This window comes from Volvox carteri (genome assembly GCF_000143455.1).
Source record: "Volvox carteri f. nagariensis unplaced genomic scaffold VOLCAscaffold_13, whole genome shotgun sequence".
Classification (NCBI taxonomy): Eukaryota; Viridiplantae; Chlorophyta; class Chlorophyceae; order Chlamydomonadales; family Volvocaceae; genus Volvox; species Volvox carteri.
The window spans coordinates 823,401-835,791 of NW_003307556.1; the positions used below are offsets into that span (position 1 = coordinate 823,401).

At 53.0% G+C, this 12,391-nt stretch overlaps 3 protein-coding genes across 3 annotated transcripts; 2 read left to right on the plus strand and 1 right to left on the minus strand.

Annotated features, from left to right (window-relative positions):
- Positions 1–1,057: 1,057 nt before the first annotated feature.
- On the plus strand, positions 1,058–4,212 carry VOLCADRAFT_80530 (uncharacterized protein). Its single transcript, XM_002949088.1, has 7 exons — positions 1,058–1,203; positions 1,309–1,476; positions 1,557–1,739; positions 2,143–2,387; positions 2,809–2,918; positions 3,297–3,462; positions 3,677–4,212. Exons 1-7 carry the CDS (start codon positions 1,092–1,094, stop codon positions 3,833–3,835), a joined length of 1,143 nt encoding a protein of 380 aa, XP_002949134.1. The 5' UTR covers positions 1,058–1,091; the 3' UTR covers positions 3,836–4,212.
- A 552-nt stretch (positions 4,213–4,764) lies between these two features.
- VOLCADRAFT_89542 (uncharacterized protein) lies at positions 4,765–6,603 on the minus strand (the record flags this gene model as incomplete). The annotated part of the gene is made up of 7 exons (XM_002949221.1): positions 4,765–4,845; positions 5,228–5,327; positions 5,558–5,646; positions 5,961–5,996; positions 6,108–6,215; positions 6,307–6,389; positions 6,462–6,603. The coding sequence occupies 7 exons, from the start codon at positions 6,601–6,603 to the stop codon at positions 4,765–4,767; spliced, it is 639 nt and encodes a 212-aa protein (XP_002949267.1).
- Positions 6,604–8,603: 2,000 nt separating this feature from the next.
- On the plus strand, positions 8,604–11,632 carry rps3A (component of cytosolic 80S ribosome and 40S small subunit). The gene is made up of 7 exons (XM_002949089.1): positions 8,604–8,805; positions 8,871–8,976; positions 9,054–9,113; positions 9,226–9,303; positions 9,887–10,063; positions 10,856–10,999; positions 11,286–11,632. Exons 1-7 carry the CDS (start codon positions 8,747–8,749, stop codon positions 11,433–11,435), a joined length of 774 nt encoding a protein of 257 aa, XP_002949135.1. The 5' UTR covers positions 8,604–8,746; the 3' UTR covers positions 11,436–11,632.
- The last annotated feature ends 759 nt before the right edge of the window (positions 11,633–12,391 follow it).

Genomic DNA, 12,391 nt, shown 5'->3' on the forward strand with positions numbered 1-12,391 from the left:
AGCGCAACGACCCAGGCACAGGTAGAATTTTCCGCGAGAAAGCCTTTTTCCTGCATTAACTCGCATCTCGGCACCGCAGGCCATGTGTTACTCACGCACGCTAGGAGAGTAGGGCCTTCCATTGGCTAAGAATTTTGCGACGTTATGTAGGCGTGGAATCACAGGAGGTCCCTTCGCATGAGGTGTATTACAGCCGTGGTTTTCACGCCTTAGGCCTCGCCAACTCCTGATGATGTGCAAGGCATTGCTACTGTCAGCAATACGCGTACTTTGGAGTCCGCTGCAGTATGGCAAGCCAAGATACCGGCCTTACCAATGCCAACCCAAATGTAACGCAGTCGTCCCCAAAACTTAAAGTTAAAGTGGGAAAAGGGATGAAGGTAACGCAGTTCAGTGAGAAACCGCCGGCTGAAGCGTGTCGTCTCCGCGCTTAATTCTATCCTCGCCGCCGGCCAGCGGCCAAAACGCGCCATGCCCAGATTCCCATGGCATCGCGGCTTGGGCCATCCCGCGCCGGGGTTGGCAACTGTCCTGTGCCATGACACAACGTATGGCAGCTGCCTGGCCGATCGAGAGACACAGCCTGTTAGTTTGCTGCGAACCGAGGCCAAGGCACACGTGTGCAGCGAAAACAGCACCCAGGCAAAAGGTGAGGTCAAGGCATGAAAGGCCGCAAGGGTGTGTATGGGAAAGCGAAAAAACATGGCACCCTTATGCTCTGTTCGAGCATTTAGGGAAATACAGTTGGAAGTTGTTCCAGCGAGTGCACGGAGGAGGCAACGCTGTTCTTAGTGCGAGAAGCCTCAGGGGCCAGGCGAGTCTTAAAGCAGTATTAAGGTACCAAAGCATAAAACCCGGTTCCTTTCGTCCAACAAAGTTAAGCGTTTGATTTCCCGTGCGCTGCAAACATCATTTTGATGGAGTCCAAAGAAGCATGCGTCGAAACGGAGTCCATCTCATCTGTTGTCGTACTAGACCGTACTCACCAAAGTTGCCAGTAAAACTGTAACTTTTATTACTACAAAACTGGAGTTAAATTCTTTATCCTTTAGGTCTACCAGGATAAGATTTTGCAAGTTGCTTGCTCAAAAATGCAAGCTCTCCAATGCTCCCATCGCCATCATGTTCGCTCTGTGGCGGCGAAGTCCGCGCGGGCTGTATCGTCGCGACCGTTTGGATCGGTGTGCTATCGTCCATCCCTTGGTAAGCAAACTATTTGGTTCATTTGCGCGACTTATGGTGTGACCTCGGAAACGGATTGAAACGCTATTGTAACGCTGCGCCGCTTGTCCGCATTTATATCGATAGGACGTGTGGCCCTTAAGGCCGTTAACCAGCAAGCGACCGAGGAGAAGAAGAACTCTGACAGCGCGGCGCGCCAGCTCCTTGGTATGAAGGGTGCAGCGCTGGAGACGGATATCTGGAAGATCCGCGTGCAATTGACGAAGCCCGTCACATGGATTCCGTTAATCTGGGGTAAGTGCCACAGGGTCCGCACTGAATGTTTTGGGTTGTCCTAGCTTGCGTGACCACGATATTGGGCGCTCCACGTGCAGGTGTCGCTTGCGGGGCTGCTGCTTCTGGGAATTACCAGTGGAATGATCCTACTGATATCGCAAAGTTGCTTACATGCATGATGATGTCTGGGCCCTTCCTGACGGGCTACACCCAGACAATAAACGACTGGTATGATCGGGAGATTGACGCCATCAATGAGCCCTATCGTCCTATTCCCTCAGGTGGGTGGTGTGCTTAGGCTGCACGCGACAGCGAACATCGAAACGCGAGTGTCTGTAAGACCTCAGGTTCTGGGAAGTGGCTTGTGTGGCTCCATCCTATAGGTTTCTATCGGACACCTTTCCACGCTGTCACTTGCACATCCCGCTCTGGTGCCAGTAGGTAACGCACCGGAATCGGATGTGACTCCAGCATCTCAAAACGTGCTCGCGCCTGATTGACCGCCCATGCATACGGTCCGCATACGGTCCGCAAACTGCTTACTTCAATCCACTCAGCATGCTATCCAGACGAATGTGCGACACAAGGCTCCCTTAAGGACCTTAGCCTGTAACGGGCTTCACCTGCAGTCAATGCCCCTGACATTCGCGTGCCGTGACATTGCCTGAACCAACGATGCCACAGGCCGCATCTCTGAGAGTGATGTGATTATCCAAATCTGGGTGCTCTTGTTGGGCGGACTGGGCATCTCCTACGGCCTGGATACGTGGGCAGGACATGAACAGCCGACACTGCTGTACCTGGCCATCTTTGGTTCCTTCATCTCTTATATCTACTCTGCTCCACCATTGAAGCTTAAGCAGAGCGGCTGGGCGGGGAACTATGCACTGGGCTCGTCATACATTGCCCTCCCCTGGTGGGCCGGCCAGGTAGGCGGATTGGGGGAGGTGGCGAGGATGGGTTTGGTTTGTGTAATGACGAATAAGAGAGTTGTCTGAATAAGCGTCCTGTAAAGGCATTCGAAATACTTGGGCAGCTGCAGCACCTAAATGGGAGGGGCGCTGCTGCCGTCACGCCGATACACAAGTGTTCCTGCTTCGGTGCGTGACTTCAGTTCATGGGAGGTCCGCGTCCAGTCGCCCGAAACGAACGCGGCTATTAGTCGCTCCACTGAGCTATAACGTCTCGATATGTGGACAATCTGCTCTTCGGCAATGTCGGGATCTCTACCAAATGACAGCATTAGCTCTTGGCATGGGAGTAGCCACTGTCTTTTTGGAACCGGACAGCTTGGCAAAGCAGTGCTCCATTTGGTCCACTGCCTTCCCCGACCTTGTCGGTTCCTTCCAGGCCTTGTTTGGCACCCTGACACTGGACGTGATGGCCCTGACGGTGGCCTACTCTTTGGCGGGTCTCGGCATCGCCATTGTCAATGACTTTAAAAGCATTGAGGGTGACAGGTACGGAGCTGGGCCAGGGGAAGATATGGAATGCCGAGTTTACGGTTAGGCATGGGGATGGCTCTGGGTGCCGTAGCGAGCAGCACCAATCAATAGTAATGACGGAATGCCGCCAGCAGAAGAACCCGCATGGTTAGGAAACATGGCTTTTAAAATACATAGGGCCCACTGCGGCGCTAGGTTAATGTGCTCTGGTCGTGTGCGGCGTCCATGCCCAGCATAGCAAACTTCGCCGTGGGATAAAATCGCGCGCTCGCCCATATTGCATGGCGGACTGAGCACCGCGGGAAGCTGTTCCGGACGGCCATCGGAATTCTAATTGAGAGCTCTGGATGTGATCACCACGGTTGAGTTCTTCGCCCTGTTGTTGATTTTTAGGAAGATGGGCCTGCAGTCGCTGCCAGTCGCATTTGGGGTCGACACCGCCAAGTGGATTTGCGTCTCCACCATTGACGTAACGCAGCTGGGTGTGGCAGCTTACCTGGCCTTTGGTCTGCACCAGTACACGTACGCGGGTGTGCTGCTGGGGCTCATCCTCCCACAGGTGCGGGAGCCGGTGGGAAGGAGTTTGGGAGGAGCCATGTGAACAGAGGAGAACAGATGCGCGGTGCAGGGGTTGAAGTACTCGTCATGATTTTGTGGGTCTATGCCATGGTTTTCTGGTCTGGGATCATCGGGGCATGCATTAAGATTGTTTGTAGTTGCTGCTTGAGTGGATGATTTGTGCTAAGGATGCTTGTTTGCATGTCTGTTTGCAGATGTACTTTCAAGCAAAGTACTTCATTCCTGATCCCATCGCAAACGATGTCAAGTACCAGGCCAGTGCGCAGCCATTCCTGGTGTTTGGACTGCTCACGACGGGACTGGCGATTGGCCACGTGAACCAGCTCGCTGCGGCGGCCAGCAGCGCCTTGTGAGCATGAGGATGATTGTGCGTGTCATCGGGATTGGATAGGATGAGGTGGGGCGGTGTTGGGGATTTGGCCTTGAGGGATGTGGGATGATGTGGGATGACGCAGGAGAATGTGGATATTTTGGTACGGTTGGGAAACGTCTTGCATAGTATCTTGCAAGCATTATAACAGGTTGCGGCAGCGGAGTGCTGGGAGGTTCAGGGGTTATACCTATATTACAGGGTACGGGCTGGCATGCTAGTGCATTCTTCTGTAACGCTAATGCTATCTTTTTGTTGATTATTGTAGGTGAGCGATCTGCCTTCAATTTGATAATGTCTGTAGGATGGTGAAATGTGTGTGTATGTTTGTAGTTCAATGTAACGACTGAACTGGCAAGGGAAGTTAAGGTTGCATCGTACAAACGTGGCCATGAGGAATTTTCGTAGCATAGTTAGGCTGTCATATCCAGTACATTATTGACTAGGATGCATGCTTGATGGTGTTATTTGTTTTAGGCAAAAATACACGTTCTGTAGCAGCTGCACAAGCCGTAGGAAGCGTTTCCGCGAGGTTCGTTAATCGTTTTGCTTGGAAGAGGTATATCGATTACGCACACTCGCTGTCCTAACCTAAGTTGATAGTGAAAACCCACTCAGTTAAAAATTTACAATCCCGAGCACCATAATACAGCCGATCGCAATATCTCTCAGCTCTCGGTAGTTTCTATATAAGGAGTGATAGTACCCGACAACACATCACATCGCCACAATCACGGACTGTGCGAACTGCTTGCCTTGTGCTATCAACCCTCAGAACCGCAATATGCGGTAATATAACCAGGCCAGCATATCAATGTGCATGCAGGAAAGGAACCCATAGCAATACCCGGCAAACAGAGCTTTCGCACTGACCATCCTCCGTAGCGGTTAAGGGCGGTTATTATTTGTCCTTCAGAAGCTGAGACCGAGTTGAAGGCCCAGCGCCGCATGCACCAGGAATAGCGCCATGATGGCAGAACCCAGGTAAGCGTGCTGCGGTAACGAAGTAGGCGGCGGTAGTGACAAGTAGTAACGGCGGGAAGCTCACGGGCACGGAACGATAGGCTAAGCATACCAGAACGCGGGCTGTCAGGCAATAATAAGAGCAGCGTGCGACGGAGGCGGAGTTTCCTATGCAAAATGCAATGATATGCATGACGAGTTGCATGCTGGCAGCAGCTGGGGCCACACCCCGGGTATCATGACGCATATGCCGTAGCCACGTTTGGACCTTTACGGCACATGGTGACACAATTCTATTGTTGTTCGTCTACGAACGACAATGGGAATGACGTGACGACGGTCCCAAATCCGGCTGCAGCGGCATCACTGAGAAGCTCCCCTCCTGCCCATCACGAACTCCCAGAACACGTACCGCAGTGCGGGCCTCCCCGGTACCACTCGCAAAGGCAAGCGGCAGCAACGACTGGAAGCCCAGGAGGCCCAGTCCCACCAGACCCGTCCATACGTGGGGGCTGCGAGGGGGGTTTGGTTGGCCACGTGGGACCGCTTGTTGAGGTTGGAGAATACATGAGCCGAAGTAGCTCACAAGGGCAGATAAACAAACGGGTTCAACTCTGGTTTCAGCTTGACACAGTTGCTCCCAGCTCCAAGTCATGGTGTCATCATGCATACACCGCATCAGGCACCAGCCTATGCCTAGTTAGGCCACCCCCGGGTGATCCGCAGCAGGACAGCGCCGTACCTCTCAAAGATGGGCTTGCCCTGCATGAGTAGGGACAGCATCCCTCCCAAGGCCCCCAGGGTGAAGAAGAAGAACATGCCTGCGGCGAGCTGCCAGGACACGAACCGGCCAACGAAGGGTAAGGCAAGGTCAGCTAGGGCGACAGGGGGTGCCTCGGGACTCCGAGGGCCCGGCGGCAGCCGTTAGCAGGGGCTAGACAGCAGAAGGCACAGGCTAACGCAATGAAATGTACATAGGTCGGATTTCCATCTTCGGCGGCCAGTCAGGAATGCCGAACGCCATATCCATTAGCCTAACGCACTAGTAAATTGCAATATGACGCGAGTATCGCGGAATGGAAACTGAACCGCCTTCCAGGCTTACGATAACAACCAATTACGGCGCACGCCAAGGCGCGCCGTACCTTAGGGTGCGCTTCCTTAGCCCTCGCCACTACCTCCTGCAGGGCGTGCAGAAAGTTAACGCATTCAGTTAACTGACACGTTAAATTGCCGCTGCATGTAGCGAGGCAGAAGGGACACCGAGGATTGAGGCATTGCCAGTTGCTCACCCCGTCGGTTGACGTCCGGATTTGCCAGCCCAGATACGCGGCGCCGTAGCCACCCATCGCAAATAGCACCACGGCCATATTGCCCGGATGACCCCAGTGCACAATGGCCTGCGTCCGTTAGGAAGCGGCGGGGAGGGCGAGAAAGAGGTTGAGAGTGTTTCTTGGTTCCGAGTTGCCACAGCGCAACGTGACCCCGTACCTCAGGAATATTGAGAGTGTTAAAGTATTCTGCCTGAGGCTTAAGATATTGATAGATGGCATCCACGGCTGCAACACTGAAGACTGTGGCGGAAGTGAACATCGGGCCAATCAGCATCAAAACTGGCATTAACAAGTTTTCATAATTCCACTTACGTGGCACCGCAGAGGACATCAGCTTGACCTCTCCATTCGCAATTTTCGTCTTCTGTTGCGGACGGGCCACGCATTTCACCGGCGTGACAGTGACGCGGCCGCGACTGAGCGCGGTAGCGCTTCCCATGTTGCGGAGTTGCATTGTGAAAATTAAATAAGTATTATAATGACGAAGCGAGTAATCTATAAGCAATAAAATGTCTCATCGCAAGATCTATGGAACTATTTGCTTTGCATGGACCTGTGGCACCGGCGGATCCGCTCCGAAGGCAGCTCAACCAGAGCAACGGCCAACATGATTGTTGTGTCCTGTGCTCAATAACCATTCTTATGACAATTGTACTTGTCGTTTTGGAAATATCATCAAAACTCCAAAATTCCCACAAGGACAAGGAATAATCTCGCACGTTTTGCTACCATAATTCACGGTCAGACTGGCTGCCGTTTGCTCCCGTGGGCATCGTGGCAAACAAGGCAAGATTGAATCCACGTGGCAAGTTTTAATCCACGTGACGAAGTGCCCGTACCTACCCGTACCTGCCCGTGACGAATAGAGCATACAAACCCTGGCAGCCGCAAACGAACGGTTGACACGCAACTGAAACCTACCACTCTCAAAACAAGAACCCGATGAGTGCCGCAATTAACCGGCGGCGCTCCATGGGCTGCAGCCTGCCGTTACGCGCGAGTTCGCAGTCTGGCGAAGTTTGAAATACCCTGCCGATCCTGACCTGCCCTATGTGCCCTGACCTGTGTGACGCTTCGTTAAGGTCAACAAAAGCCAGATGCCGTTGGCTTACTAGCCGATGCCCATGCGCACTGTGGGGCAATCTGAGAACGAAGCCATTAACATCGTAACAAACCAGATTATTTGGCGTGACAAAGCAGCCTTCCCGACACACATGCGATGCTGCATAGAGGTGTAATTTCAGGCCAGCGCCCAGCGGCATATCTGGTCAGGAGGGGGAAGAGTGTCTCGCGACCGTAAATAAGGCCATGGTTCCTAGGATGTGTGACATCCCGAGGGCGGGATATTGCGGTGGGGTTCATCGCGTCGCAGTGTCCTCCTACACTCGGACAGGGAAACAGAACGCACGCGAAGGAAACCTTTCAGGCGACGAACTAGATGCGAGCTTGGGGTAGCTGGGCACGTAGTTCACTGTGTTTACGAGGGCCTGCGTATACCAGTTGGCCTGACATGTACTGCGTGCTACTTTCGTGACTCCTGCGAAGCCTGCGGTGATTCTGCATTGTCGTACCGAAAAGGCTTCCCTTCCTGTGACCGTATCGACCTGCAGCCAAGGTTGGGGGCCCCCTTTTCCAAGTAAAACTGCATACCATAGATTTAAGGTCATTTCGCGCACATATCTGAAAGGTAGCTTAGCCCTTCCAGGGTACAACACCTATCCTCTTTACCCAGGCAGGAGAGCAACTTAGCCTTTGCCTGTGCTTAAAGCCCGTTGCTCAGGATGGCTGAAAGCTCCGACTGCAGATAAGCAGCCCAATGCGTGCTTTGCGTCATGTCAAGTCCGTCGAAGCACAAAGGTTTAGGCACCATTTGCTGTATCACTGTGTGTAATCCCGTGTATAAGTCACAGCCAAGCACATGGTACGGGGTTGGGGCGGCGCATCGGAACGCGGCACAGCCTACAAACAGTTACAAACAACGGTACCGTACGGGCATCCATAGAAGTGCTATCCTTAGCGCCATGAGGCCATACGGTGCTCCGTCTGCGCTGAAACAGCCCGCTAAGGACCGCTGCTCGCAAACGTCCTCCGCGGCACCAAGGAAATCACAAGATGCCGATGCAAGCTAGTTACGGCACAGCGGGCATTATTTTCTCTATACACTGAATCCTTTGCTAAGTGGCTATCGCCAATCCCTGCCGTGAACGTGCGGCATAAGGTTTAGAGGCAAAAGGCGACGCTGTTCTACACGCCGGCGTAAAGCAGAAAAACGATAGGCTTGTCCAGCGCTTTGCCTTAATACAGGACGAAAGATCCGCCCTGAAAATACATTGTTTTGCAACTCCAGAACTTTATTCCATAGGGGGGAGCTTTTCCACTGGCCGACAGCAATTTCTTTTTGTTTATAGCATGCAAGAAATACTAGCAATGAGATTATCATTTTAAACATAACGAAGATACATGTAACAGGGCGCAAATATGACCGTTGCAGCCGCTCTCCTGGAGCCAACCAATTTTCGGCATGATGTTACAGGTCGTTTGCATACACTGGCTCCCTCTTTTGGTCAGCAGCTTGCTTGTTGACGACCGCAGCAACCATGGCTGTCGGCAAAAACAAGCGCATCAGCAAGGGGAAGAAGGGAGGCAAGAAGAAGGCGTAAGTACGCCATGTAGCGCGCCAGGCTCAGGCCCACTCTCACGTCGTTTCCCGCCGCGGCGCAGCTCGGACCCCTTCGCCAAGAAGGACTGGTATGACATCAAGGCTCCCACCGTTTTCACGGTCCGCAATGTGGGCAAGACCTTGGTGACCAGGACTCAGGGTACCAAGGTCAGCCATGGGGCGGCGCAGGGATGTCATTAGCGACTTATGCTCTGCTTGGCCAACAAATACAAATTTCTTTGCAGATTGCGTCTGAGGCGCTGAAGGGCCGCGTGTTCGAGGTCTCCCTAGCCGACCTGCAGAAGGTGATGACGGCGGCCTACCCGCACAAACGCAGAAAATGCTTGTTTTAAAACACCTATGAACAGAAGATTATGTCCAGGTCTGATAACATTTAATTATTCATCGGATTTGCAGAATGAGGACGATGCTTTCCGCAAGATGCGCCTGCGCGTTGAGGACGTGCAGGGCCGCAACTGCCTCACTAACTTCTGGGTGAGTTTACGGGCTGATAACATATCTTGGCCCTGAATGTGCCCCACGCAAGGGACCAGGGTGCACGGCGGCGCCGTTGAAGAACACCAATCCAAAGCAGCTGTTGCGAGCAATAGTTTATCTTTGGACGCGCTTATAACTGGGCTTGCATCGGGGCGAGGTGCAGCAGCTGCTGGAGGCAAGCAGCTCTCGGCACCATCGGTGCCTACACTCGCTTGCTGATACAAGTACGGATAAGTCATGCCAATGCAGCAGCTCGGCTGCGCCGAGGATGCTGTAGAAGGACCTGCAGCAGCTGGAGCTGGGGCTTGCGGACAGGGCGCGCTACAGCAGTAGACCCCCAGTGTGGGATTCCAGCATCAGTAGGCTATCATCTGATATCCCAGCCGGAGGCTGTCGAGGACAACATATTTGTGTTGTTACGGCCTGCTGCATAGCAGGGTTTCCTCCTAGGCTGGCGTTTGGGAACGGGTACTCTGGAAGCGAGTATTCCCATAGCAACGTGAGGGGGTTACGACAGGTTTCGGACCCAGTTTTTTTATTAGGTGTGTTAATCTGGGTGCTGTGGTGCTGCCACTCACAGGGTATGGACTTCACGACGGACAAGCTCCGCTCGCTGGTCCGCAAGTGGCAGACGCTGATTGAGGCGCACGTGGACGTCAAGACCACAGACGGTTACACCCTCCGCGTGTTCTGCATCTCGTTCACCAAGAAGCGCCAGGGCCAAATTAAGCGTACTTGCTACGCCCAGAGCGCGCAGGTACGCCCGCAGATAGGGTTTTGGCTCGGAAGGGACGGGCATTGGTTCGGGGAAACGTGCACGCAATCTTAATTCACATGCATGGGCGTACGAGGCACGATCCGTGCCATTCCGACTCGAGAATGTCTAGGAAGCTCCGGCCTGGTTTATTCACCTGGTCCACCTACATGGAATCTGGAAATAGCCAATAAGCACGGTGATGTTGTTTGGGACCTGATATGCTGTGATCCGCAGCCCTTCGTAATCGGTCTTTGGACCGGCGCGGGTTTTCCAAACTGTTTATCAAACGTTCAAACGGATTCGTGCAGTCCGGATAAGCGGGGTTGTGAGGTGGCTGGGATGGCATTTCCTTTGATGTGGCAGCAATTGCTTATGACCGAACGGGTACCTGCGTTCCGTAAACCAGTCGGCGTGCCATCTTGGGAAGCTAGGCCACGACAGTATTGCTGCAATGGGCGATGCAATGGTTCCGCGGTCTCGTGTCAACAGAGGCATACCACCTGTACGTTGAAATGGGTTCACCCTGCCGTTGGCCATCAAAGGCGCCCTCAAGCTTAACTTCAAGCCGAATTACATGCATTCCGTTCGGATGCGCGGCTGAAAAGGAGTGGGGTGTGTTGGCGTCCCAAGGATGGATTTGTGATCCTTGCTGTTCCATATGTAGTATGGACCATGCATAAACACGATAGACACATAGAGGAAGCCTACCATGTTGGGCAATTATGGAATTGGAAATTTGGAACCCACGAATCTAGCCGTCGCCCTATATGATTCGTCCTTCCCCCCTCGTAGATCCGCCAAATCCGCAAGAAGATGACGGAGATCATCACCCGCGAGGCGACCAGCTGCGACCTGAAGGACCTCGTGGCTAAGTTCATCCCGGAGGCTATCGGCAAGGACATTGAGAAGTCGTGCCAGGGTATCTACCCCCTTCAGGTGGGTTTTAAAACAATAGTTTCCTCTTGTCGTTTGGGACCTTGCATTAGGCGATTCGTTGGGTGGCCATATGGTCGCTGTGGTCTGCATTTCCTCGGCACACCAAGGCTTGCGGTCATTCCGATACCCTTGACGCGCGCACGCTTGGTCTTGCGCTGTGAAGGACATGAGGTTCGCTGTAGTTTCCCCGAGTTCTTTCTGCTGTCCATGGGGCCGTGAACAGCGTCCTCTATTGTCACGTGCTCTACCACGTGTTTCACTAACGGTTTGCTGCTTTGCTCTGCAGAACACCTTCATCCGTAAGGTGAAGGTGCTTAAGGCGCCCAAGTTTGACATCACGAAGCTTATGGAGGTGCACGGCGACTACTCGGAGGAGGTGGGCACCAAGCTCGACCGGCCGGCTGCCCCGGCGGGCGAGGAGGCCCCCGCCGCGTAAAGAGGCCCCCGCCCCGTCAGAGCAGCTGGGCGGGTTCTGCTGAGTGCCGCTGCTGCGCCCTGCTCGTCCTGGGCGGAGGTGGAGCTGGAGAACTGCAGTGGCTGGGCCAGCAGCGCAACTGGATTGCTATTGTAACGGGATACGAGCCACGATTTGACGCCGTTTATGGGTTCAAATTATGCAACATTGCCCAGGGGATCCATAATCGGGGTGGAATCTGAAGGTCCTAGCAGCTCAGCTGAAGAGGGATGCCTTACAGCATGGATAGGGTTCGGTTGGCAGCAAAGAACGCAGTTTTGTATTGATTCGAACATTTAGGGGCTACTGTGAAAAATTGGCGATAAACTATGGCGACCAACATAGTCAAATATTCCCCAACAAGAAATACCACCGCCAACACTGGCAATGATTGCGAGCCGACGTACGAGACGTACTATGCGAGTTACTTATGGCTGTTTCAGCTTTAGGAAGAAAGCAACCTCACATGTACAGCACTTACAGTGGTCCAATTGCAGTGCAACGCATCCTAAACGGAATGTCTGTGCTTACACGCTGTTCATGACACCTACAACTTCTACTGCTCAATTTACCCCGACACTATATCAAAGAGATTGTGAAATTCAACCTTTAGACAACTACTATTCTTCTGGAGCACAGCCTCATGATTCTGATGCGCCATCCATAAGTTCCGAATTTGGCATTATGTAGAGCTACGCTGAGCATCAAATGTTATTCCTGGAAAATTGCTGGTGTATTCGAATGTCATAGGTCGCTTCATTGTTAATTATTTGAACACGCGGGGCCGTCTTCCGGTTTGCGCCAAGTGAGTACGAATCCCCGTACATAGAGAGCATCAGTTCTAACGCATATGCTGGCAAGTGAATCTAGATACTTTTAGTGATCTGTATGTTATGGATGGATATTGCGGCTTGCAGCCCTGGTTGGGCATGATTACC

Bases quoted from the DNA above. Each gene is read 5' to 3' on its own strand.
- rps3A (XM_002949089.1), top strand. From the start codon at position 8,747: ATGGCTGTCGGCAAAAACAAGCGCATCAGCAAGGGGAAGAAGGGAGGC. The intron at 8,977-9,053 runs GTCAGCCATGGG...ATTTCTTTGCAG, and splicing joins CCAGGACTCAGGGTACCAAG to ATTGCGTCTGAGGCGCTGAA. The intron at 9,114-9,225 runs GTGATGACGGCG...TCGGATTTGCAG, and splicing joins CCCTAGCCGACCTGCAGAAG to AATGAGGACGATGCTTTCCG.
- VOLCADRAFT_80530 (XM_002949088.1), top strand. From the start codon at position 1,092: ATGCAAGCTCTCCAATGCTCCCATCGCCATCATGTTCGCTCTGTGGCG. The intron at 1,204-1,308 runs GTAAGCAAACTA...TTATATCGATAG, and splicing joins GTGCTATCGTCCATCCCTTG to GACGTGTGGCCCTTAAGGCC. The intron at 2,919-3,296 runs GTACGGAGCTGG...GTTGATTTTTAG, and splicing joins AAAAGCATTGAGGGTGACAG to GAAGATGGGCCTGCAGTCGC.